Source organism: Passer domesticus (assembly GCF_036417665.1).
Source record: "Passer domesticus isolate bPasDom1 chromosome 8 unlocalized genomic scaffold, bPasDom1.hap1 SUPER_8_unloc_1, whole genome shotgun sequence".
In the NCBI taxonomy this organism is placed as follows: Eukaryota; Metazoa; Chordata; class Aves; order Passeriformes; family Passeridae; genus Passer; species Passer domesticus.
In genome coordinates, this window is record NW_026989900.1 from 227,794 (window position 1) to 252,511 (window position 24,718).

The window sequence follows — 24,718 nt, forward strand, 5'->3', positions numbered from 1 at the left end:
TGGAAGAACCAGGCGTGAGGTTCAAGCCGTGGGAGTAATTTGTTTAACTTAGGATGAGCTTGGAAGTTCTCCCATAAGCCTTTAGTGTTGTTATGCTAAATTGTCCAAGTTCTGCTTCCCTACTGGTTACTTTTTCCCCCTATATGGGTATTGTTCTAGAGTGTTCTCCCCCAAGTGTATATATTGTTACTTTGTCTCAGGTCTTTGGATCCTGCCCCTCATACTGGGCTTGACTTCACCCTGTTTTTAAAGTTCTTTTTTGGGCAACTCCATTGAACCCGCTCCTTTTCATTTTTGCCTACTTCACTCTTAAGTCAGGGAACCAGAGAGGTGTCTCAGCCACCCTCACTGGTCCCTGAGCAGGGCCCTGACATTCAGTTGTGTCAGCTGGGGTTAGCTGAGAGATAGGCCAGGGCTCCCCGGGATTGTGGATTGTGCCTGGCCCGGTGGATTTCCCATCACTTTGAGGGACCTGAGCCAGCATTGGTGGGGACAATGATGGTTTCCTTCTGTGGAGGATTGCAGGTGGGCTTGGGAAAATGCAGGACATTTATCGCCTATTTTGCCACCGTGTTTTTCAAATACGGATCCACATCCTATAATTGATTTGGGGTGTTCCGGTGGCCGTTCCTCCCAAAGTGGAGAAGGAGAAAAATGGGTGGTCAGTTGTCCAAAGTAGAAAGGAGGTTGTATGGACACTTTAAGTTAATTCTCACTGATCATGGCAAAATATTTTCAAAGAACAAATTAAAATCAATCATGAGGTGGATCATTCAAAATTTTCCAGACACTTATGCTCACGATATCCATACTACTGAATATTGTGACTCTGTGGGATTTAAATTGAACAACCTTTAGATCAAGAGGGACCCCATCACACCCCGCATGCTCCCCTTCTTCTACACCATCCTTGAGACCCTTCACCAGCAAGCTGTGTGTCAAAAACTTGATCCATCAGTCACTCCTAATGCGGGACCTCCCCTGAAACCTGCCTTTCTTGGACTTTCCATGATGGTCCAAGATGGCAATGGCCACGCTGTCTTGGAGCATTGTGCCCTGGAGACCCAAGATGGAAGAAGCCCGAATGTGGCTCGGGAGCCTGGCCATCCTCCCTCCATCTTGGCTCCTCCACTTCCTGCTACCACAACCTTCTCTTCCACTCTGAACAAACCTCCAGATTCCACCCCTGTGCCTGCAGGTCATGCCTCCACTGTCATTCATTCCACCTCCACCCTGGGCCACAGCTCCACAAAATGCCAAAATGGCAGCACCCTTCACTCACCCTCCGGCAACAATATAAACCCCATGGTCAAGGATACTAAGCCAAACTGTCACACTATTTCTAATCCAAGTGTTTCTGCTCCAAGTTATTCTTCCTCCCCAGAAGACACTTTGGATTCCCCAGAGCCACCTCTCCCCTCAAGCCTAGAAGATCCCTGGGAAAGGATCTGGAAGGAAGCAGTTAAGGAAGGAGACTGGCAAATAGTCTTGAAACTCCTCATTGCCCCAGGACATTTTGAAAGAGGGGAGCAGAATCCCAGGTGTCAGCCATTGGTTTACAGGGAAATCAAGGAGCTGTGTGGGGCAGCTAAAGACTATAGGCAGGACTCACCTTGTTTTAATGGCCTAATGAAGGCCATGTTTACAGCACATGTAACCCCCTATGATTTAAAATATATATGACCATGTTTTTGTCACCTACAGAATACACCCTGTGGGAAAGGGGGGATGGAAGTGTTTACTAAATCAATTAATAGCAGACTATGCTAATAATGAGGCAAGGGCGCAATTGACAATCAGCCATTTAGCTGGAGAAGGACAACACAGCCGGCCAGATGATCAAGCAGCAGGTATCCCCAGAGAAGTATTGGACGATATAAAAGAGATGGCTTTGAAAGCTTTAATCCAGGTACCAGATGGTAGCACCCCCAGTTTGGACTACGTAAACATAAGACAAGAACCCGGAGAGCCCTGCATGAAATTGATTGATTGCCTTAAACAGGCAGTAGAGAAACAAGTCTGGGATGAAAAGACTCAAAATGAATTACTAAAATCACTGGGGGTAGCCAATGCCAACCTGGAATGTAAGAAAGGGCTGCGTGCCCTTCCACTAGAGATGGAACCCACACTCCTGCAGATGGTTGAGGCTGTAATTGCCTCAGGACAGCAGAACACGTAGCGGCTGTACAAGCCCAGGCCACTGGGCAAGGAGTTGCAGAGGCCCTAGTGGCCATGCCATTCCCTTTTAAGGGGCCCCAGCAACAATTACAGGGCCCAAAAATATGTTTCTGGTGTGGTCAACAAGGACATTCTAGGAAATATTGTCTCTGGGGTAGGGGAGTATCCTGTCCCTAACAGAAATCAACATCAACATAAGCAGAATTTGGCTTTTTGCAATGGCCCAGTGCAGGTTGGGATGATGATCCACCCTCACAGCTGGCCCAGGGCAGGCCTGGAGTGGCCTTGGTGGCACCTTGGTGGCACCTTGGGCTTGGCACAGACTTGAGGATGGTCTACGTTTTCAACAGAGAAACTCAAGAGTTTTAGAGTGCTTCAAAGAATTAAAAAGACAAAACCCCTCTTTGGCTGTGTGCAGCCAGATCTCCAAGCAAAGCAAATCCCAAGTGAGTGAGGAGAGGCAGGATGGGTTTGGGGAATGTGGAGCAAGGTTGTTGACACTGGGTCAGAGCTCAAGCCACAGCTTCTCTGAGCAGGCCAGACCTCCTTAGGAGAGTCCCTGGATCAATATCAGTCACAGAATGCTTTAATCACCTCTTGTGTAATAAGAAAAATAGTAAAAGACATCCTTTAAAATAGGAATATATATTTAATAGAAAATCTTTGAAATATTTCTGCAGCAGGAAAACTTAATGATGAACAGCACTAGACCACAGAGAAATCAAGGCAGAGCCATGGTTTGTCGGGACTTGCTTGATGCTAATGAAGCCCATGGTGCATTTGGAGCTGAGACCTGGAACCTCAGGACCTGAGAGGAGATTGTACTAACCTGTCCAGGAGTCAAAGTCAGAAGAAAACCCCAAAGTGTGTTGAGGCATGCATGGGTCCCACTGAGGTCCCTCTCCAACACAGGCTCCTCATGGACTCCTTGGATGAGAAAATTGAAAGCCAGGATGGCACAAAAACTTCTCAAAGACTCAGTGTGAAAAGGAAAATCCAAAGTACTTTAAAAACCTTGAGTACCTCAAAGTATTAATGAGCCCCACTGAGTGTCAGTACAAAACTCTCAAGGGACTTGTTAAAGCAGATAACTGGGGCTATGATTGCACAAACCTCTCACAGAGTCTGTATCAAAAGGGAAACACCAAGTACCTTCAAATAACTGAAGTACCTTGAAGTATTAATGAGCCCCAATGAGTGTTGTTCCTGACAAAGCCTCTCCAGAGACTAATTGCAGCAGATAATTGGAGGCCATGATTGCACAAACCTCTCAGAAAGTCAAGGCAAAATCAAAACTCAAAGTCCTTTGAAAAACCTGCAGTCCCTGGGAGCATTCAGGAGCCCCCAGGGCCATTCCTGAGCAAGGCTCCCCGGGGACTCCTTCCAGCAGATCCCTGAGGCCACTGGGATGTGGGCTAGGGGGGGATGCTGAGGGCAGGACAAGGGGCTGACAGTGCCCAGCCTGGCTGGGGCTGTGCCAGGAGGCCCCAGAGCCTCAGGACAAGGTGTCTCCTCCCAGCCCTTGGTGGCACAGACCCTGCTGCTGTGCCCCAGGCCACCAAGACTTGGCTTCTCTTCGTCCCCACCTGTCATCAGTGCCTCCAGTTCTCTGCTCTGCCTGGGGCCTGGGGACACTTTCTCAGTTGTGTCCCTCAGTGGGACCCATTAAAAGTCCAAGAAACTTTGGAGTTGGATTCTGCCTTGGAGTTCTGGAGAGGTTTCTTCAGCTGCCTCTCAGGGACTGATGTTCAGGGCCTGAGCACAAAGCCCCAGAAGGTCATTAAAGTCCTTGTGCTGTGTCTGTGCTGCTGAGCTGGGCTGGACTCCTGGCACAGAGGCAGCTCCTGGTAAGCAAGAAGAGCTTCAAAAGCACATTTGTCTTGATGAGCAGCTCTTCTGCCAGCCCAGCAGGGCTGGGGCACTGCCTGCATCCACCTCGGGCACAGCACAGAGGCACCAAGGTGTTAAACTCAGCCTGGGCTGGGAATACACAGCAGAGCTCACTCAGGGCTCACTAGAGCAGAAATCATCCCAGGTTTGAAACAGTCATTTTCTGGCTGTGGGAAAAGAAGCTGCAGTTCCTGCAGGGATCTCCTGTAGCTGGCACATCCCACAGCTTTTAGGAGCTTTCAGGAGGACTCTCAGAGCTGCTCCAGGGCAGGGATGTGGTCCCAGGGCAGGGCTGGCTTTCCCTGCTGCCCCAGCCGAGACACAGCCCCAGGCAGCTCCTATTGCCAGGCTCTGCTGCAGGGCTGAGTAGTGGCAGGTGCAGCCAGGGGTGCCCAGGGCTGTCCTGCAGAGCAGGCTCCTGCAGCCCAGGGCGCTGTGCTGGGGCAGGGACTCTGCTGCCTGCCAGGGACAGCTCTCAGCCAGCCCGGGGAGCTGCTCCCAGCACTGGGGAGAAGCTGTGGGGGGAAGGAGCCACCCTGAGCAGGGCAGGTGCTGCTGCTGAGAGGGACTGGGTGGGGCAGGGCTGCTGCCAGCTCTAGAGCAGCCTGGGCACAGCTCGAGAGGACACTGCCCAAAGAAGGTAAGCCTGGCATTGCTGGAAAGATAGGAGCTTTCCTGAGAGTGTTTTCAGCTTTCTGCTTGGAGAAGGATGGGAAAGTTTGGGTAATGACAAAAAAAAATTTTGCATATTATACTTTTTTATATATTTATAGCTCTGTAAATTACTATTATATAGCTATAAAGGTATAATCCATAGTTTATGAAACTCTTTACTAGCTGTATTAAACTACTATTATATGCTTCTGTAATTACAATACTTAACTAACTCCAGTATGTTTTGTAACCTTTCTCTTAAATTTTAGAAGAATAAGATCACTGTCTAAATACATTGTTGAAATACTGTTCAGTCTTATTATAAGGAGGAGGGCTTACAGGAAGAACATTTTATTTTTTCCCCAGAATATTTGCAGTCACAACACAAAGGGAAGGCAAAGAAGCCCTTGGACCTACTCCAATGGGTTGACCCTGGGGTATGCAACTGGGACAACTCAATCTGCTATTGGATGTTCCTATTAAACATCCAAATTAAACAACCTTAATAAATTGTTGAAATCAGGGGCCGGGTGGGCCCCATCCCCACTGGGACACCTGGAAGCTTCTAAAAAATGTCTGGTTTTTACTTTACTGTTTAAACACTGTTGCAAAAGGTTTTTTCTATTTTGATTATAGGCAGCAGGGCAATGAGAGAAGTAGAACAGGAATTGTAATCCCAGAATCACAGAACATTCTGAGGTAAAAGGGAGACAGAGGATCATCAAAGTAATGTTTGAACACTTACAGAGATCGAGAATTGTAACTTTGGGTGGTCAGTGTCTCTGCTGGGAGCCTCCCAAAGGGCCCTCAGCCACTCCTGAGCCCTGGACAGCAGCAGCATCACCTCTGCAGGGCCCAGCAGGGCTCTCCTGAGCTGCCCTTGCCCACCTGCACACAGAGCCTGCCCCAGCCAGGGCCCTGCACACAGGCAGGTTTCTGTAGGGCCGGGGCCAGGGCACACAGGGTGGGATGGGCTCTGTGAGCGCTGGCAGGGACAAGGCTCCTCTCAGGAGGGAATGTCCAGGCCCAGGGAGATGCTCAGGCAAGGAGAGGGGGCTGGAGAGAGCAGTGCTGGGGCAGGAGGGCACTGTTGGTGTGTGGGAGGTGCCGGGCACAGCTGGGCACAGGAACACTGTCCTGAGTGCCTGGATGTCTCTGCCCTGCCCTCTCAGGCACAGCACCACAACATCTTCTCTTGTTTCTGCCCTGCCCTGATATTGTCACTGTTATCTGCTGCCCTCAGGGAGGCTCTGGCATTTGCAGCAGCTGAGTCAGGCACTGCCCTTGGCATTCCTGCTAGGCAGGGGTGTCCATGGGAGTGGGGTGTCCAAGCTTCCCTGGGACCTGTGGAGCTGTGGGCAAAGCAGTCCATGGGAAAGGGGAATGAGCTGAGCCCTCTCCCTGAGTTCCCGTCATGGGCACAGCCAGGGATCTCCTTGCTGCGCTCTTCTAAATTCTGAGCTGCTCTCCGGGGTGTCCCCACACACAGCCCTGGCTGTTCCTGGCACACTCAGCCAGCACAGCTGTCTGTTGGGGCAAACAAGGAGATTTGGTTTGGTCTGGCAGGATGTGTAAAACAGTATCCTGTAATATCTCCTTGTTCTCACACAGAATACTTGGCTGCAGGGACATATTCCCATTGCTCCTGCTCAGGTTTCAGGATTCAGTGCTGTCTTTCCCCAGAGCTGTTCCTTCACGTGCCTTGGGAGAGCCTTTTGGCCTCTGGGCCCACACTCTGGCTCCATTATTAGGACTGCTGCATCCAAACCCTTTATCTCCACAAACGGTGGTGATTGGAGGCGGATCTCCTTTATTCACAATTGTTCTTAAAATTGCAACAGCAATAATTGTGCTACCCTGTCATGGGGTTGAATAATCCAATCTTGTTCAGTGTTGTTTAACAAAATTATTGTAGTTTCTCCTTGATATTCTGCATCAATTCCTCCTGCCATGACATGAACCCTTTGCAAGGCCAAGCTCCAAGCGAGCAGTTACCAAACTAAAGTGTCCTGGAGGAATCTGAATTCCTGTCTCACTATTGACAGTTCTCATTTGCTTTGGATTTATCCTAATTAATTCCAACGCATGAAGGTCCAGCCCTGCAACCTTTGGGCTGGCCCTGCCAGGGGCCATCACACCCAGAACAGTTTCCCAGGCAGTCCAAGTCTCTCTGCCCATGGTTGTAGGTGCAAATTGGGTGCAGCTGTGCACAGCCACAGGGTTTCCATTTCCTCAGTGGGCCATTTTTAAGGGCATGGAGCACATCTGGGAGATGGGTTCTCCATGGGGACAGGTTCCCATCTCCTCATTTTTTCAACTGTTCTTTTAACAACCCCTTCACCCGTTCCACCAATCCTGCAGCTTGAGGATAGTGTGGTTCATGAAAAACCCTGCAGTCTTAATCACAGTATTTTTCACAGTAACAGACAAAGCACTCTGCATCACACTATAGCAAACCCTGTAAAAATAGACAATTTTATCCCTTCCTCCTTTTTTCATTGTATACAATCTCACAAAGTTTACCTCTAACATTAGGGTCCTGGCCAATCATTTTCTGTAGAGTGTTTAATGTTACATCCCTGAGCAGCCAAAGCTGCCAAATTAGTATTGTCAGCACTATTTCACATTATTACTATTTTATACGTAGATATAGATATTGATATAGAAATATAGATATAGCTAGATAGGTATAGACATACATATAAAATAGATATATATCAATATATATATATAAGAAGGCCTTATTATACTATAAATATGTACATAGTTATTTATCATATTAATATTTCACTTGCACAAATGCATCAGAGCTCAAGATTAAAACCTTCTGTTGCTCCATGTGGGAGCATTCCAACAATAACTGTTCCTTCTGAAGGTGCTGTTTCCAAGGTACTGTTAACAAATTCATCTTTGTCTGCCCAAACCCACAAGTTCTTTCCCTTTTCTGTATGCAATTTTTGGATACATTTTAAGACATCCAGGGGTTGAGCTTATTTTAACCAACTGCCCCACTCCTCACATGGTGCTGCGACCTCAGCCCACTCCAGAGCCAGCCAACTCCAGGGAAGGGCTTCCCATCTGGGAATTTCTGATGGCACTGATTCCTCACATTTACATTTAACAAGAGACATTTTGCTGTGATCTGGCCCAACTGTGCCAGTTTTGTTTTACCAGTGGGCAGGATCAGCACCAAAGACAGAGACTGCAACTGAAGGAATCAGTGTCATTTACTGCACCTCAAAGCAGCAAAGGATCACAAAAGGAGCAGCTCAGTAATGCACCCAACCATCACCACCAAAGATTGCAGCAGTGATTAAGAAAGATCCCGCACCAGTTCCCCTCAGACTTCACCATCCCCCAGATCCACACAGCAGCTGGGGGAAGCTGTCACAGCCAAGGGCTGCAGAGCCACTCCTGGACACTGGGAATTCCTGCAGGTGCCTCCAGCCACAGGTGAGGCTCCAACCTCGCTGTGAGAGGGCCCAGCTCTGACAGTGCTGAATGAACAAACTGACAGCACTTCTAGTGTGGGAACATCTGGTTTCATCCTCCTCTTGGGTTCCTCCCAAAGCCTGTCCAGGGCCCAAGGAGGAACCAAGGGAGCTGACTTTGATCCTTCAGCCCCAAACAAGGCCAGATGTCAGATTTCATGGCCTTGTCTGCCTTGCAAATACAAAAAGGATCAATAATGTGTCACTAATGAGTGGTTACATCTATCACAGTGCTAATGACCATGCATATTTCATCAGTGAGCAGATACAAAGATAGCCTTTGCTTGGAAGGTTCATCCAGAGGCCACCTTTGGCTCAGGGCCTGCTGTTCAGGCCTCATTCAGGGCTGTTGTCCAGGCCTTGGCACTTCAGGGACGTGGTTTAGTGCTGGGCTTGACACTGCTGGGTGAGCGGCTGGACTGGATGACCTCAGAGGTCTTTTCCAACAGAAAGGATTCTGTGATTCCATTATTATATCCGCTGCATTCAGCTAGGTCCAGGTTAGCAGCACTCATTTGCTCAGAAAATCCCCTCTTGCCCAGCTCTTGTGGCCTGAGGCTTCAGCTCCTTCAGCTCCTGGTGCTAAGCTGCTCATGCTGAACGAGACGACTTGGAGAGAAGAACACAGTCCACCAATTCCTTCTGGGACACAGAGAGGAGAGGGTATGGAAACAGGAGCATTGTTTGGTGAGGCCTCCTCTCTGCCCTTCACACCTTTCAGCACTTTGAACCAGCCAAGAGCTTTCTCCAAGAGTGCAATGGAGCAGCTGCTCCTGCTCTCATGTCTTGACTCTCTCCACTCTCTGACCTTGCCTGGTTCTGTCCCTCTTGCTGTGCCCTCTGTTCCCCCAGGGCTCAGTGGCTGCTGCCCAGGACTGTGCGACTGGCACAGATCCAGTGGTCGAGACCCTCCTTGCTGTGGCCTTGGAGCTGCCTGGGCACAGCAGCCTCTTCCATCTGGAATCCCCCCATGGACAGGGAGTCCCCAGCTCTGTTCCTTGCACAACCTCCAGGAGCCCAGGGATGCCATCTCAAGTCCCTGCTGGCACTGGGGGCTCCCAGGTGCCTCAGGCTGCTGTGACACCGCTGCACACAGCAGGGAAGAGTGGCAGGGACAGTGCTGAAATATCACTATAGGACACAAGACAACACAACGCAGAGATGTTGTTGCTCTCAAGGCAGGAAAAAGGAGAAGTTTATTTTTTTACTTCAACATTTATAGATTTCCAAAGGTTACAGTGGATTGGAGGGTGAAAGTGCCACCTCTCCAAGGACAAACATACAGTCCATCATGTTTCTCCTCCTCCATAAAAGAATGCAAAACAATAAGTTGTTTACAGAAAGTGTGTGAAAAAGTTTGGTACAAGAATGCAAACATCAGAACACTTAGAAAATCTTAAAAAGTCAAGGCGACATTGAAAGTCAGCTCCATGTGCTGCTGCTGCTGCTGCTGCTGCTGCTGCTGCTGCTGCTGCTGTGGGGTCATTTGTCCAGCCCTGCCCCAGAGTCAGGGATCAGATCCAGGCCCTGCTGCTGCTCCCTCGGGATCAGTCCCAGTTTGGGTGTTGCTGTCAGGGCCAGCAGGAGCGGTGGCTGGAGCAGCAGGTGCTGACAGTGCCCCAAGCCCCGGGGCTGGAGGGGTCCCTGGGCTGGGCTGGGAGGGAGCTGCCCCTTGTTCTCCCTCTGCCCCAAGCAAAGCTGGGCCGGGCACAAGTGGGGCAGCACAGCCACCAGGGAGCCTGCGAGTCTCTTCCAGCCCTGGCTGCTCAGAGTTTGGGCCTTGGAGCCTCAGGTGGCCAAAGGCAGCTGCTCCTGGTCCCTCTGTGTGCCCCCATGTTCAGCAGTGCTGCTCCATCAGTCTGTGCCCACCAATGGGGAAAAGCCTCAGCCCTGCAGGGCCAGGAGCTGCCGGGCTCTGCCTGAGCAGCTCAGCCAGCAGGAAGGGAGCTGCTCCACATGGGAACCAGGAGCAAAGGGCTGCAGCACCTCCTGCTGGGGCAGAGCCCGAATTCTGAGAGGGAATAATAGAGTTATTCATGTGCATTGGTGCATCAGCACTGCAGGTGCTGTGCCTGCAAACACAGAGTTCGAGATCTGCAAAAGAATTCTGCAGCTCTTGACTGGATCAGCATGTCAGCAGTGCTGAACTCCAGTTCAGTCCAAATGCAACACTTCAGACCTCTGCTCCTATCTGCTAGATTTTTTTCTTCAGGGTATCCAGAGAAAAGTAAACAGAGGAGGAGCCGACATTTTCATTGTTTGTCAGAAATGTATCTCATTTTGCTGTACATTCCTTTTGTAGGACGAGTTCTCTGTTAAAAACACTGGACAAAAAAGAAAATAAAAAACCATGAAAGATAAAAACAAAAAACAAATGTGTAGTGAAAATCTTCTCTAACTTTGGATTAAGAGGTAACTGATCTTTTTAAAAAGAGAACACAGTTACTCTGTAAATGTTCTGATGGCATGGATCCATATTACTGACCTCAGCATCACTTTTTTAAAAGATTCTTGGTTTTGTTTGCAATATTATGTTATTCTAAATTGTGATTGAATCAATAGGAAATTGAAAGATTTATTATGAATTTATGCATTACTGTGTCTTGAGTGTAAAAATATTGCAGTTTGAAATTTGGATTTAAAGTGTTGCAAATGAAAGTTATAAATCCCAATGGATTGTGTGACAGCAGCTTTTCCTAAAGGATGTGCAGCACTCCAAGGACTTCATGAGTGGGGTTGGGGGTACTTGGATCTTTGTCCTGTGCCACTCTGAGATGTCATGGAATGGAACTTCGCCTGCCACCAGCCCAGGTCACCCTCTGCCACCAAAGCTCCTTGGACCTTGTGCCCCCAGGCAGGCACAAAGTGTTTGTGCTGCTCCCCCTTTTGCACAAACCCACAGAGAGCTGGCATTTTTCCAAGTCTCATGTCTGCATTGGGCCATATTCCTAAAGAAGCAGCAGCCCATCCCAATGAATATGGAAAGTTATATGGATGGTTGTGAGCTCTACTTCTGGCGTAAAAATCCTGAAACTGCTTCTGAATGCTGCTCCTTCAGCTCTTGGACATCTCACACAGAGCTGGGGAAAAAATCCCCTGGTCTCTGGCTAAAGGGTGAGTTATGCCAAAGTTAGAGCTCTGTGCGAAGTCTCTATCTATCCCTATCCTATTAATATAACAATATGTGGGGGTGTGCATGGATGTGTCTTGTACACAAAGGAAGGAGTGTGCAAGCAACGTGACTGACACTTTCACTGTCCATGTTCATCCCATACCTATGGGTACAGAGACATTATGGAAACCCTGGCACACACAGAGCCTTCTGTCCCTGGATACAGAGACATCCAAGACCCCCTGGCACACACAGACCCTTCTGTCCATGGATGCACAGACATCCAAGAGCCCCTGGCACACACAGACCCTTCTGTCCCTGGATACAGAGACATCCAAGAGCCCCTGGCACACACAGACCCTTCTGTCCATGGATACAGAGACATCCAAGAGCCCCTGGCACACACAGACCCTTCTCTCCATGGATACAGAGACATCCAAGAGCCCCTGGCACACACAGACCCTTCTCTCCATGGATACAGAGACATCCAAGAGCCCCTGGCACACACAGACCCTTCTGTCCCTGGATACAGAGACATCCAAGAGCCCCTGGCACACACAGACCCTTCTGTCTCTGGATACAGAGACATCCAAGAACCCCTGGCACACACAGACCCTTCTGTCTCTGGAGGACGGAGCGCTGTGGGTGGGGGCGGTTGGTGGGCAGCGAGTCCCAGACAGCAGGCCAGACCCGGCTCCAGCCCTGCCAGGCCTTGCCAGGGCTCAGTACCAGCTCCTCTGGAATGGGAAAGCCCTTCAGCCTTGTCCCTGCCCAGAGGGGCAGTGCTGGCCTGGCAGCACAGGTTGTTTTCCCCTCAGGCTGCAGGAGATGAGAACACAACACTTGCCAGCACTGAGTGCGAGGCACAGCTCCGGGTGCTCCCCATGAACCTCAGCTCTGGGAGCACTGTCTGCCCCAAGCTCCAGGGGCTGCAGTGGGAGCCCGGCTGGGCTCTGCCCTGGGGCCATCCTGCAGGGACAGCTGGAAACAGGGAGCATTCAGCTGCCACAAACAGCCAAGCCAGGGCTGCAGGGCAGCTGCTCCAGCCCGGACTGCACTGCTGTGTGCTGTGCTCTGGGGCTGGGGCTCCCCACACAGGGGACTGGACTGCCAGAGGAGACAAAGAAGCTTCAGCTTCAGCCTCACTGAGGTGGCTGCGAGGGCTGGGAAGAGTGGGGAGGCTCAAGGGGATTCACAGAGCTCATCCTGCTGCAAGGACAAGGAAAAGGGAGTGGGAACTCAGCAGTGAGGAGAGCTGAGGGCTGGAGAGTGGCTCTGAATGACACTAAAATGCCACTGGACCTCTGAAACATTGCTGCTCCTCAGCCAGTGACAGCATGAGTCCCTAAACCTGGGGCTCAGCCTTCCTTGTGGTCAGGGGCATCAAGATAGGCAACAGTCTGATGGAGACAGCAATGGGCTGGGAATTCACTGGGGGAAAAAAGGGAGCAGTTGAGAAGTAAAAGGCAGGTGGGGGAGAGAACTGTTCAGAGAAGGGCTGAGCTACATCTTGAGCAAGCTGAAAAATGTCATTTGGAGTCATCCCAGATTGATTTGATTTCAGAAGGTATTGAACAAGTTTAATTTTTGGGAGGTGAACACTCTGCAAACTTGAGCTGCGTTGCCAAAATGCTCAAGCAAGTCTGTGCTGCAGGTGACACCATTTCTTCTTTGGCTGATTCCGGCCCGGTGCTGAGCTCCAGCAGAGCCCTGGCAGAGCCCAGAGCAGCCTCAGCATCCACAGAGCCCGGCTGCAAGGAGAGAAAGCAGAAACTGCCCGTCAGCTGATGGCTCCTGTCCCCTTGTCCCAGCTGCCCGCAGTGCCCAGGCCGTGCTGGCTGTGCCCAGAGCAGTGCCCAGAGCTGCCCATCAGTGCTGCCTTTGGGAGCAGGGCAGGAGGGCAGGACATGTGCCCAGCCTGCAGCCAGCCATGGCACATCCACCTGCTCAGCAGCTGCCCAGAGCAGGATGCTCCTGTGCTCGCTGCCATCTCCCAAAAGCTCTGATCCCACCCTGCCAAGCACACGGGGACCCACCTCATGCCATCCATGGCTGGAAGAAAAGCTGGTCCCAAACGATGTCCTCAGCCTGCTCCAAGGGCACGACCCATCCACGCCGCAGTTGCTCTCAAGAACTTCCCGATCCAGACTGGACCAACCAGAATGCTTACTCTAGAAAAACAAACAACAAATTGTTGAAAATAGATTACAGACAAAAAGGGAAAAAAAGAACAAAGGTAAAAATCATATCTCTGTGAGGGGATTGAGGAAGGCCCAAGCCCTGCATGCCAGGGAAAAACCCAGCCATGTGTGAGCAAAGCCCAGGTTTTCTCCCTTCCCCCTGCACTGTCCCCCACAATAACCGTGATCCCAAAGCAAACAAGGGCAGTGGAGCTGCCCAAGCCCTTCCTTGCCTGCACAGCAAAGCACCTGTGCACAGATTTGGGAGTCCCACCTCTGCTCCCACCATGGGGGTTTGTTTGTGTTGGTCTGGCTGCCCCAGCCCCAGCCCCAGCCTGGAGCACGGTGGGTGCTGGGGGCTGTTGGCAGGACCAGGAGCCCACTCCCATTTCGTACCCACCCCAGCCCATGCCCCCAGCCCTGCCAAAAGCAGCTGGGCAGCTGACTGAAGGATCAGCTGCATCTGCCTCAGCAAAGGGGGAACCTTTGCTTCCCAGCCAGGCTGGGCAATGCCCAAATCTGGGAGCATTTCCCCAGGTGTGGACTCATCTGCAAATTCCCTGTGGAGTTTGGCTTTGAAGAAGGTGCCACAATCAAAGTGCATCACCTTCAACTGCTGGTGGCCAGGTTGAGGAAGAGGTTGTCATCCTTCATGTCATCCTTGATGTCATCCTCGCTGTCTCCTGCAGCAGCAGCCCCACCCGGTACAGCTTCTCTGGGGGCTCCTTCTCCTTCCCTGGGGTGAGACCAGGCTGTCAGGGCTCTGCCCAGGGCCCCAGCTGTCAGGGAACCAGGACAAGCAAAACCTGCTTGGATGGCAGCCACCAGGGCTGGGCAGAGCAGCTCAGCTCCAGCACAAGGGCTGCATGTTCCCATCCCATGACCCTGGTGCAGTGACACGGGCTGGCTTTCTTTGCTTCTCATTGCCAAGGCATGTGTGCAGCTGTAACTTACCAGGGCCCTGCAGCACAGTGTGCCTGTGGCTCTCTCCCTTCTTCTAGGGCAGATGAACATCCTGCATCCAAGGATGACAGAACACCTCTTCTAATGAGGGTCTGGCCAAGGGGTGCATGGATAAACACCACCCAATCAGATTTTGGCACTCTGGGGAGAGAAACCAGAAACTGCCCGTCAGCTGGAGAAGGCTCCTGTCTGCTTTGCCCCACTATTCCCATGCCCAGGCCATGCTGGATGCGCTCAGAGCTGGGCCTGAACTTTCCCATCAATTCTTGGTTTTGGGGGAGAGCAGGACATGTGCCACCTCCTCAGCAGCTGCCAGAACGGGATGCTCCCGAGCCCGCTGCTGTCTCCCAGCACTGGTATTCCCCCTGTGCCCAGAGAAGAGGATTCACCTGGAGAGAGCCGTTGTGGCAGTGAGAGCTGGCCCCAGCTGAAGTTCCAGCCCCTCCTGAAAGGCATCTTCCCACAGACCATCTCGTGCAGCAGGATGCCAAGGGACCAGATGGCGGCTGGCTCACCATGGTACCAGCCAAAGCGGGTCCATTCCGGGGGGCTGTATGATGGTGTTCCTGTGGAATACAGATGGAGTTCATCAGGGGGATGCTGCTGCTCCCAGAGCCTGGCCCCAGCATCCCTGGGCGTGTGGGGGCTGCATCAGTGGCACACAGGGTGACCACTGTCCTCTCACCAGCATCTGGGACTGGTGTACAAACTTGGGATTGCAAAAGAAGCCACTGGTGTGGGAAGGCGACAGTGGAAGCCCTGGCTAGGCCTGACCATGACACACAAAGGAAATACCCACTGCGTGCTGGGGAAAAACCATGCCCTCATTCTCCCTGCCTGCATTGCCCCAAACATATTATAAAGGCAAGACAAACAGGGCAAGTGGAGCAGTCCAAGCCCTTCCTCTTGCCTGCACACCAAACCAGCTGGGGCACAGGTTCTGACCTCCCTCTCTGCTACCCCCACCCACGACTGTTTTTGTCCGGCTGGCTGGACCAGCCCAGCCCCAGTCCTGGGCACAGTGGTGGGCAAAGGCTGCCAGCAGGGCTGGAAGATGGCTCCCCACCCAGCCCTGCTCTAAAGCAACTCAGCTGCAGATTCAGTCCCCTGAGTGGCAGCAAAAGGGAGAATCCCCGCTGCCACACCCAGCTTGGGCTGTGAGATCTTGGGCTGTGAGATGCCAGGAGCGGGAGCACAGCCCTGTGTAGGCTCACCTGCAAAGTGAGTGTAGGCTGTCTCTTGCAGGTAGGTGCCACAGCCAAAGTCAATCAATTTGGCCTGCCCGGTGGCCAGGTCAACCAGGATGTTCTCTGGTTTGATATCGCGGTGCAGGACCCCGCAGCTGGTGCAGTGCCGCACGGCCTCCAGCACCTGCCGGAACAGCTGCCGCGCCACCTCCTCTGGCAGGAACCCCCGTGCTTGAATGAAATGCAGGAGGTCCTGAGAGTGCTCTGGCCGCTCCAGCACCATCACAATGTCGCTGGGGAGCTCAAGCCATTCCAGCAGTTGGACCACACCGGAGAAGCCACTGGACACCTTGTCCAGCAGCACAACCTCCAGGGGAGCGCTGGTGCCGTCGGGCTGCGGGAGGAGCACGATGCCGTCAGTGGGGCTGATGCTGTGCCGGGGCTGGGCAACCCCTCAGCCAGCCCGGGATGCTCTGCACCCTGCGCTGGCCCCACGCCCGCTCTCCCTCGGGATGTCCTGGCGGCTCCCACCCTGCCGGGGCTCGGCTCATCCCCGCCCGGCACGGCCCGGCTTCTCCCGCTGTCCCGGCTCACTCACCAGCTCGCTCCAGTGCCAGATGCGGTTCCGTGGCACCCTTTTGATGGCGACCTGCAAGCCAAGGGGAGCAGCGGGCTGAGCTCAACGCCCGCCCTGCCCAGCCCCATCCTCCTCCTCCTCCTCCTGTGCCCCCTCCTCCTCCGCCCGCTGCCGGCCCCGCCGCTCACCGGGGCGCCGTCCGAGAGCCGCGTTGCTGCGAAGACGCTGCCGAATCCTCCACGCCCCAGCAGCGAGCCCAGCCGGTACCGCTCCTGCAGGGCCTCCTGCGCCTTCCCTGCGGGCGGGACGCGGCTGTCAGCGCTCGGCCCGGGGCCAGCAACGGCCCCCGAGCGCCCCTCACCCGCCCCGGCCCGGCCATCCCCGGCGTTCGCTCTTTGGAACGCGACCAGGGAGCCGCGGGGCCGGGGGCCGCGCTGCCGAGCGGCGGAGCTCGGGCCGGGCAAGCCGCAGCGGAGGCGGCGGGAGCGGCGGGGCCGCTTGTGTCCTCCGCGGGCCCCGGGAGGAGCCGGGGCCGGGGCCGGGGTCGGGGTCGGGGCCGGGGCCGGGGCCGGGGCCGGGCTCGGGCCAGGCGGAGCCAAAAGCCAGCGATGCCGCCCCGGCCCCGGCACTGATCCCCGCCCGCCAGCGCCAGCGCGGCCAGAGCCGGGCTGGGACCAGACCTCGGTGGGACGGCCGGGGGCGGGCACGGGGCAGCCCCGCCCGGGGCCGGGGGCGGGCCGGGGGCATGGCCCGGCACGGCACGAGGAGAGGGAGGCGGGGAGAGGAGGGGAGACCGGGAAAGGGAGAGCGGGAGAGGTACGGGGAAGCGGGAGAGGAGAAGAGAATCGAAAGTTTCTTCTCTCGCTGTCGCTGCTGCTGCTGCCGCTGCTGCTGCCGCTGCTGCAACTGAAGCTCCGGGGCCGTTTGTCCCCGTGTCCGTTTGTCCGTTGCCCGCTCCCCCCGCCTCGAGCCCCACGTTCCCCGAGGGCAGCCCCTGAGCCTGTCCAAACACGGGAACTTTGCCGAGTTCAGCCAAGAGCCAGAGTCTGGACTCCTGCACAGTGGCTCAGGAATCCCCTCGGTCCCTGCTGTGCATTGTCCCTGCTGAGGGTCAAACACTCTGAGAGCGTGTTCCCTGAATGCAGAATTTGTACCTGACCCAAGCACTGCACTTACCTCTCCAGCATTGCTTTCCGAGAAAAACAGGGGAAGCCAAACTGTGTGTAGGTCATGGCATCTTAAAATGTCTAAAACTTGCCAACTCATGGATCTTAGCGGTGAGATCTGTTTGGAATTAATGGGATGGACAACTAGTGCAAGATGGAAAAGGGGAGCATAAAAATAAATCAAGAAAAACGTCTTGAATTGTTTCAATTTTTATTTAATTTCTTAAAAGCTCTTTCAGTTTTTCCAGAATCTTCTCCTCAGTCCTGTTTGCTTTTTCCATGAACCTTTCCCGGAGAACGAGGTGCAGCTTCTGTCACAAGGTGTGCCACCAACTGCAGCTTTCCACACTGTGTGTGCAGCACAACTCTTGCAGCAAAGCAGGACAAATATTTGAAGAATTTGGCAGCTTGTTCTTTTCTTTTCCTTGTGGGCTGGGCAGTTGTGCCATTGGTAAGGTTTTCATTGTTACTGTTCTACCCTAAGAAAACATGACAGGCTACCAAGAACTCCTGGGGAATGCAAGCCTGACTGAATGCAGAGAAACAATCTGCAGAGCCTGCAGCCAGAAGTGGAGAGCTGTGTGATCATCATTCCAACACCCCCAAGGACATCTTGAAAGTGATCTAGAAGATGAAAATGGGCTGACAGAGGGAGTTTGTTTCTGTGCTCACTTCAGATTCTTCTACATCTGAAATCAATTCTAAAATCTCCATCTAAATCAAGAGAACAATCAGTTCATGAAAAGCACCAGAACAATCTGCACCTCTCAGGAGATGACTGAAAGAATCTGAAAAGGAAAAATGCAGGAGAAATGCATTTCTCAGCACTGCAGTATCTGCCTGCCTGAAACCCTCCTCCATTTCCTCCCCATCCCTGGATCTGTTGGTGTCAGTTCTGTATTCGGTGGTGCCTCCAGCCCTGAATCCCCTCATCTGCAGCCTGAGGAACCAGGAGCTCAAGGCTGCAGTGTGGAGACTGATGACTGGACATCTTAGGAAGCATTAAACTGATTGCCAATTTCTGCAAATCACTTGTAACAAAATTAATTTTTGATAGTTCTGCTGGTTTGGTTCTTTGATTTCCCTGTCTTTTTTTTTTTTTTTTTTTTTTTAATATTCTTCCTAAATCTAGATCATTGTTTCTGCTATTTCTGACTTTGTCACTCTACACATTCACCGTGGCCGCAGACTGTGACAATGAGGAGCTGTGCTCTCAGTGGCTTTAAAAGAACTAAAGGATCTCCCAGCAGAGTTTTCTGCAGAGATGCCCTTTTGTTGCCTTCTCTGGAGCTGCAGCAGCAATGTCTGTGTGCAGAGCTGGGGCAGATCAGTGCTGGCACAGCAGCTGTGCCCAGCAGCAGCAGCAGCACTTGGTGTTGCCAGTGCTGCTGCCGTGGCCCTGCCCCGCTGCCCTGGTGGCCCTGGTGTTGCTGCAGGGCCTGAGTGCTCTCGGGGCCGGGCACAGTCCTGGGGGTGGCAGTGCCGGGGCTGCAGCAGGGACAGGCCATGGGCACTGCTGGGGCAGCGCTGACACCTCAGGCCAGGCCCTGGGGGCTCCAGGCTCCTTGCCCAGGCTCTCTCAAGAACACGGCCAGGCCAATGCTCAGCACAGAAAAGCCCCAGGGTGAGCAGCCCCAGGCTGGCCGTGGGCAGGCTGGGGGCAAACAGCATGGCTGGGGCTCTGCAAGGGCCCTGGGGGAGACGGGAAGGAGTAGCAGAGCAGGGGCTGATCCATCCCCAGTGTGCTGCACAGCCCAGGGCAGCGTCCCAGAGCGTCCTGATGGAGCTGCCAACAACATCCCCCCTCTGCAGCCCTGGCCTCTCCCCCAGCTCACACAGGTGCCGCATCCTTGCAGGCACAGCCACGGCAGCACTGGCTCAGGAGCCCCTGTTTGCATTGCACAGAGCAGGCAGGAGCACCCCCATGCTGCTGCTGTGGGGACATGAACCTGAGGGAGCAGAAATGCCATCAGCCCCTGGGGTCAGCAAGGGCTGGGGGACACCAGGGAAACCACTCAGCTTTGTCCTGGCCTCTGCAGTCAGCCAGAAAATTTGTTCCCATCAGCTGGGAGTTTCCTGTGCCACTGCAGACGCTGTTGCTCAGAGCCAGGGCTGCCTGGCAGCCATCCCCAAACTCCACTGGGAATTTCCTTGGCTTCACCTTTGCTTCCTTTACTTTTCCTTCTACAAATTTCTTCCTGTTGCCCAGCCCTGCTCCCTCCCCTGCAAACAGCCCATCCCTGTTTGCCCTTTCCTCTCTGGCCCCACTCCGCATTGCAGTTCCTGACTTGGCACCATGGGAACGTCCCTTGGGGAGCAGGATCATCCTCCAAGTGCTGCAGGAATTGTCTGCAGGCTCCTGCAGTGCCTGGTGCTGCTCCCTTGCCAGAGGCACCCCAGGCCAGGGGGGCACATCTGGGCTGCTGTGTCTGCCTGTGGGACTCCCTGTTCTGGGCAATGAGGAGGAGCTGCAGAGGCTCTGCAGGACTGACAGGATGGGCTTTGGGGCTGGCAGGAGAAGCTGAGGCACCTGGGCTGCTGGAGCTTCTGAAGAGGAGGCCCAGGGCTCATCCTGCAACTGCCCCAAGGGTGGTTTCAGAGAATCCCAGAATCAGCAAGGTTGGAAAAGACCTTGGAGATAATCAAGTCCAAACTGTCTCCTTACACTGACTTGACTTCCCTGAGCCTCCTCTTCTCCCGGATAAACAACTCCAGCTCCCTCAGCCGTTCGTAACAGCTCTTGTGCTTCAGACCCCTTTACCAGCCTTTTTGCCCTTCTCTGGACATGCTCCAGCCCCTCCATGTCCTTCATAAATTGGGGGCCCAGAACTAGATATAACACTGGAGGTGCTGCCCAGCCTGTGCTGAGAACAGGATAAGAATCACTGCCCTGCTCCGCTGGCCATACCATTCCTGATCCAGGCCAGGAGCCATTGGCCTTCTTGGCCACCTGGGCACACTGCTGCCTCATGTCCAGCCTGCTGTCCATCAGTCCCTGCAGGTCCTTTTCTGCTTGGCTGCTGTCCAGCCACTCTGTCCCCAGCCTGTAGTGCTGCACGGGTTGTTGTGGCCAAAGTTCAGGAGCTGGCACTTGGTCTTGTTAAACCTCACCTTGCTGGATTTGGGCCCTGGATCCAGCCTGTCCAGGGCCTTGTGCAGAGCCCTCCTCTCCTCCATCACATCCACACTCACACCCAGCTTGGTGTCATCTGCAAATTTGCTGATGGTGCACTCAATGCCCTCATGCAGACTATCAATGCAGATATTGAAATCCATGCTGGCTGGCTCTGATCCCTCGGCCATCCTGTGGGTGCCCTGTGATGGCACTCAAGCTGATCTGTTCCATAACCTTGCCAAGCACCCAGGTCAGGCTGACAGGCCTGGAGTTCCCCAGATCCTCCTTCCAGCCCTTCTTGGGGATGGGCTCACATTGGCACCCCCACTCCTCTGGGACCTCCCTGCCGAGCCAGGACTGTTGGTAAATGATGGAGAGCAGCTTGGGGAGATCATCCACCAGCTCCATCATCCCTCTAGGATGGATCCCCTCTGATCCCAGAGACACCTGTGAGCACCTGAGTGGCTCAGCAGGTCCCCAGCTGCTTCCTCCTGGATTCCAGGGGGTTGTTCTGCTCCCTGTGCCCATCTACCAGCTCAGGAGAACGCTTGTCCTGAGGATAGCCTGTCTTATTGTTGAAAACTGAGGCAAAGAAGGGGTGAAGTACCTCAGCCCATTCTTCATCTTTGGTAACCATATCTCCCACAATAAGCAATGCAGGTTGTCCTTACCCCTCCTTTTGCCATGAATGTGCTTATATAAACATAATAATTATCCTTCACAGAAGTATCCAAGTTAAGTCCTAATTGAGCTTTCATTTCTCTAGTTTTCTTTCTGCACAAACTAACAACAACCTTAAACATTTCTTGATTTACCTGCCCCTATGTCCAAAGATGCTGCACCCTCTTTGTAACCCCTAAATTCCTGCAAAAGCTCCATGCCTAGCCATGACAGTCATTTCCCCCTCTGGGTCATCTTTCTGCACAAAGGGACAGCCTACTCTTGCTCCTTCAAGATTTCTTTTTTGAAGCGTTTCCATCCTTCCTGGAACTCGTTGTTTGTAAGGGCTGTTTATCTTTAAAAAATGAATACTTGATTTGGTACTCCCCAAATCTGCATCCTCAATAGGCCAAACGCTGCCCTTATAAGTCCAGGGCAGAAAATTTATTGATGCCCCTCCTTCTTTCACACAATATTGAAACAACTCATAATTTCATGGTGACTGTGCCCCAAACAGCCTCTGACCAGCCCATCTCCCACCAGCCCTTCTCTGTTCATGAACAGCAGGAGACAGAGCTTTCCTTGCGAGTGGGAATTGCAGGAAACCTCCCCAAAGTGCAGCTTGGAAAGTTCAGTCTGGAGCTGAGGAGAAAGCAAAGTCCCTGCCAGGGTGGAATTGTGGTGCTCGAGGTGTGGCAGCGTGAGGCTGGGCCATGGCCGGCTCTGTGTGCCAGGAGCCGGCAGCGCTGGGTGCAGGGAGCCCAGGGAGGGCACAGAAACGCTGGCTGAGAAATGCTGGGGCACAGCGAGAGGGGCGAGTGCAGCCGGCCAGGGCACAGGAGCAGCACGCACAGGGGGCACAGCCTGCAGGACAGATGGCCGAGGGCTGGGCAGGGCTGGCAGGGCCACAGGCACCCAGGCCTTTGTGCCCTGGGCTCGGGCAGCGCCTCTGGAGGCCCCACAGCAGGAACTTTCCTGGCAGGGGCTGCACTTTGGCTCTCCCTCGGCCTCCCTGGCCAGGCTGGCAGGGGCTGCAGGTTGATGGCATTTGTCCTTGCTGCCCCTCACATCCCCCTGCCCCACAGAGAGCCCCGAGCCACCCGTGAGGGACAGGCCCTGCTGGCCCAGGCTGGGCTCAGGCCTTGGCCTTTCTGCTTCCCCCAGCCAGCCCAGGCCTTGCTCAGCATTGCAGTTCCCTGCCCAGAGCCTTGGGCTCCCTGCACTCCTGGCCTCAAGGATCTGCTCTCAGCAGTCCCGGGGAGCCTTTGGCACTCCCTGCCCTCACTGGGGCCCAACCATGCTCCAAGGCACTTGGAGTTTTGCTGCTGACTCCTTGAGCAGCTTCTTCATCCTTCTCTCAGTGCCTGAGTCTCCTGGACCCAGCCCCAAATCCACCGTGGGGCTGATTAAAACACAGAAAGCCCTCAGGAACTCTTTGTCTCCCTTCAATTGTCTTCAAGTCTCCAGGGCTTCAGCAGTGATTGGAGTCAGTTTGGAGTTCTGTTAAGGAGGAAGATGTCAAAGTGCACCAAACACATGATGTTTGGATTTAATCATATGGGTGGTTTTTTATTTTTCAATTCAGAAAAGAGGTGATAGAAGCATTCCCGAAGTGATCTTGATGCTGAATGTCTCCTTAGGAGGTCTGAGCACAGAGAAGAATGAGTCCCTTGCGGGCTGACCGTGTTTGGACAAGCTGCTCCTCACCCCCAGCCTCACCATGTCTGACTTCCCGCACCTGGGACTGACATCCCAAAACATAAAAAAAGTGTGCATTTTTTAAATAAATAAAATTTATTAATTTTAAAAAATATCATTTTAGTTTTTTTTAATTTATATCAGTATTACTCTATATTTTATTACCTTTTATATTTAATAAAAAAAAAGTATACATTTTTAGCAATCAAAAAGATTGGTTGTCATTGGTTCTAAATAAAACAATTCCCTTCATTTATTCATTCACCACTACTGGCCATTTATTTCTCCTTAATGCTAATTTTTGCTATTTTTTGACCTTTTGTCATATTTTTTATTATTTTCTCAGACAGGGTAAAGGGGGCCACTTAGGGGTCCCTGGAGATGTTTCTAGGGCACATTTGGGGCAGTTTGGGTCTGGGGAGGGAATTCAGAGAAAACTTGGGAGTCTGGGGGACACTTGGGGCAGCTGGGTGGGCACTTGGAGGGGCACTTAGAGATTCTGAGGGACAGTTCAGGGTCCAGGGGAGCACTTGGGGGTCCACAGGAGCTTTTGGCGGTCAGGGAGGGGAATTTGGGGCCCTTCGGGGTCTGGTCGAGCCCTTGGGGAGCTCGAACGGGGCTCTCTGGGGCGCGGGGGGTGACGGGAGTTGTAGGCGCGGGTATAATACGGTTTAATGGGCCGCGGAGCATCACGGGAGTTCCAGGCACAGCTGCAATGGCTTTTGGTGATGGCGGGGCATGACGGGAGATGAAGTCCCGGAAGTGGTGGGAACGTGGCGTTTGGGGGTCGGGAAGGCACTTGGGGGACACTTTTGCGTCCGAGCCACAAATTGAGGTCCTCGGGGGGAATGCAAACTGTTTGGGAGCATTTAGGGGGCGCTGGGAGAGGTCCAATCAGGCTGTTTAGATTGCATGGCACGGCATCAGTTTTAGGCGCGGGGCTGTGTTATGAGGGGCTCTAGGGCCGCGGGGGATGAAAGGAGATGAATTCCCAGAAATGGCTGTACCGGGCATCTGTGGGGCTGGGAGCACTCAGGGGATCCGGGGACTCTTTTGCGGGGTCCCGAATGGGCTCTGAGGGGCACTGAGGGATCCTGGAGGGTCAGGGGGACACTTATGGGACAGATGGGGGGCGGATGCCGGGGTGGGCTCTGTGGAGCGCGGGGCATGACGAGCGTTGCAGTCCCGGCTCCAGTGGGGCTCAATTGCGACTGGAGCATGACAGGAGTTGTAGGAAAAACCGAAAAGATGGCACTGACATCAGGCTCTGCCCTTGAGGCCCCGATCCCTTGGGCTGTTTGGTTGTGAGCGGTGATGGATGGGAGCTTTGGCAAATGGGAGACGGCAGAGGTGGGAACAGCCCATTCAATCCCTCCAGTCCCTCTCAGTGTTGCCCAGTTCATCCCCAGTACAACCAAGCACATCCACTATGCCCCTCCAGGCCCTCCCAGTAGAGACCATTTGTCCCAATACACATAAGTTCATTCTCAGTCCCTCTCAGTTCCTCCCAATGCCATCCACAGTATGCCCCAGTGTCTCCCACTCTTCCCTGCAATGTCCCATGCCCCAGTGTCACTCCCAGTGTCACTCCCAGTATATCCCAGTATGTTCCAGCATGTCCCACTGTGTCTCAGTGTACCCCCACAGTCCATCCCAGTCCATCCAGACTCTCCCTCAGCATTCCTTGTGTTCCCAGGTTGTCCCAGTCCTCCGCAGTGTGAATCCCAGTATATCCCAGTGTCTCCTACAGTGTTCCCAGTGTTTCCCAGTATGTCCAAGTCCTCCCCAGTGTTTCCAAGCACAGTTTAATTTCTCAGGGTTGCCGTGGCAGCCAAACCCAGCAGTGG

General features: G+C 53.3%; 1 protein-coding gene across 1 annotated transcript; it reads right to left on the reverse strand.

The window, feature by feature from the left end:
* Window positions 1-12,779: 12,779 nt before the first annotated feature.
* LOC135291576 (serine/threonine-protein kinase pim-1-like) lies at window positions 12,780-20,701 on the reverse strand. The gene is made up of 9 exons (XM_064405857.1): window positions 20,591-20,701; window positions 16,421-16,540; window positions 16,254-16,304; window positions 15,683-16,049; window positions 14,858-15,034; window positions 14,460-14,609; window positions 14,113-14,241; window positions 13,362-13,496; window positions 12,780-13,076 (listed from the first exon to the last, which is right to left on the reverse strand). The coding sequence occupies exons 1-6, from the start codon at window positions 20,699-20,701 to the stop codon at window positions 14,503-14,505; spliced, it is 933 nt and encodes a 310-aa protein (XP_064261927.1). The 3' UTR covers window positions 12,780-13,076; window positions 13,362-13,496; window positions 14,113-14,241; window positions 14,460-14,502.
* Window positions 20,702-24,718: the final 4,017 nt, after the last annotated feature.

What these genes read in the sequence shown, in the direction of transcription:
- LOC135291576 (XM_064405857.1), bottom strand. Translation starts at nt 20,701, where the DNA reads ATGGCCGAGGGATCAGAGCCAGCCAGCATGGATTTCAATATCTGCATT. An exon ending in GGCTCTCGGACGGCGCCCCG is followed by an intron (nt 16,305 to 16,420) that starts GTGAGCGGCGGG and finishes CTTGGCTTGCAG; the next exon opens with GTCGCCATCAAAAGGGTGCC. An exon ending in GCCACAACGGCTCTCTCCAG is followed by an intron (nt 14,610 to 14,857) that starts GTGAATCCTCTT and finishes TTCTCTCCCCAG; the next exon opens with AGTGCCAAAATCTGATTGGG.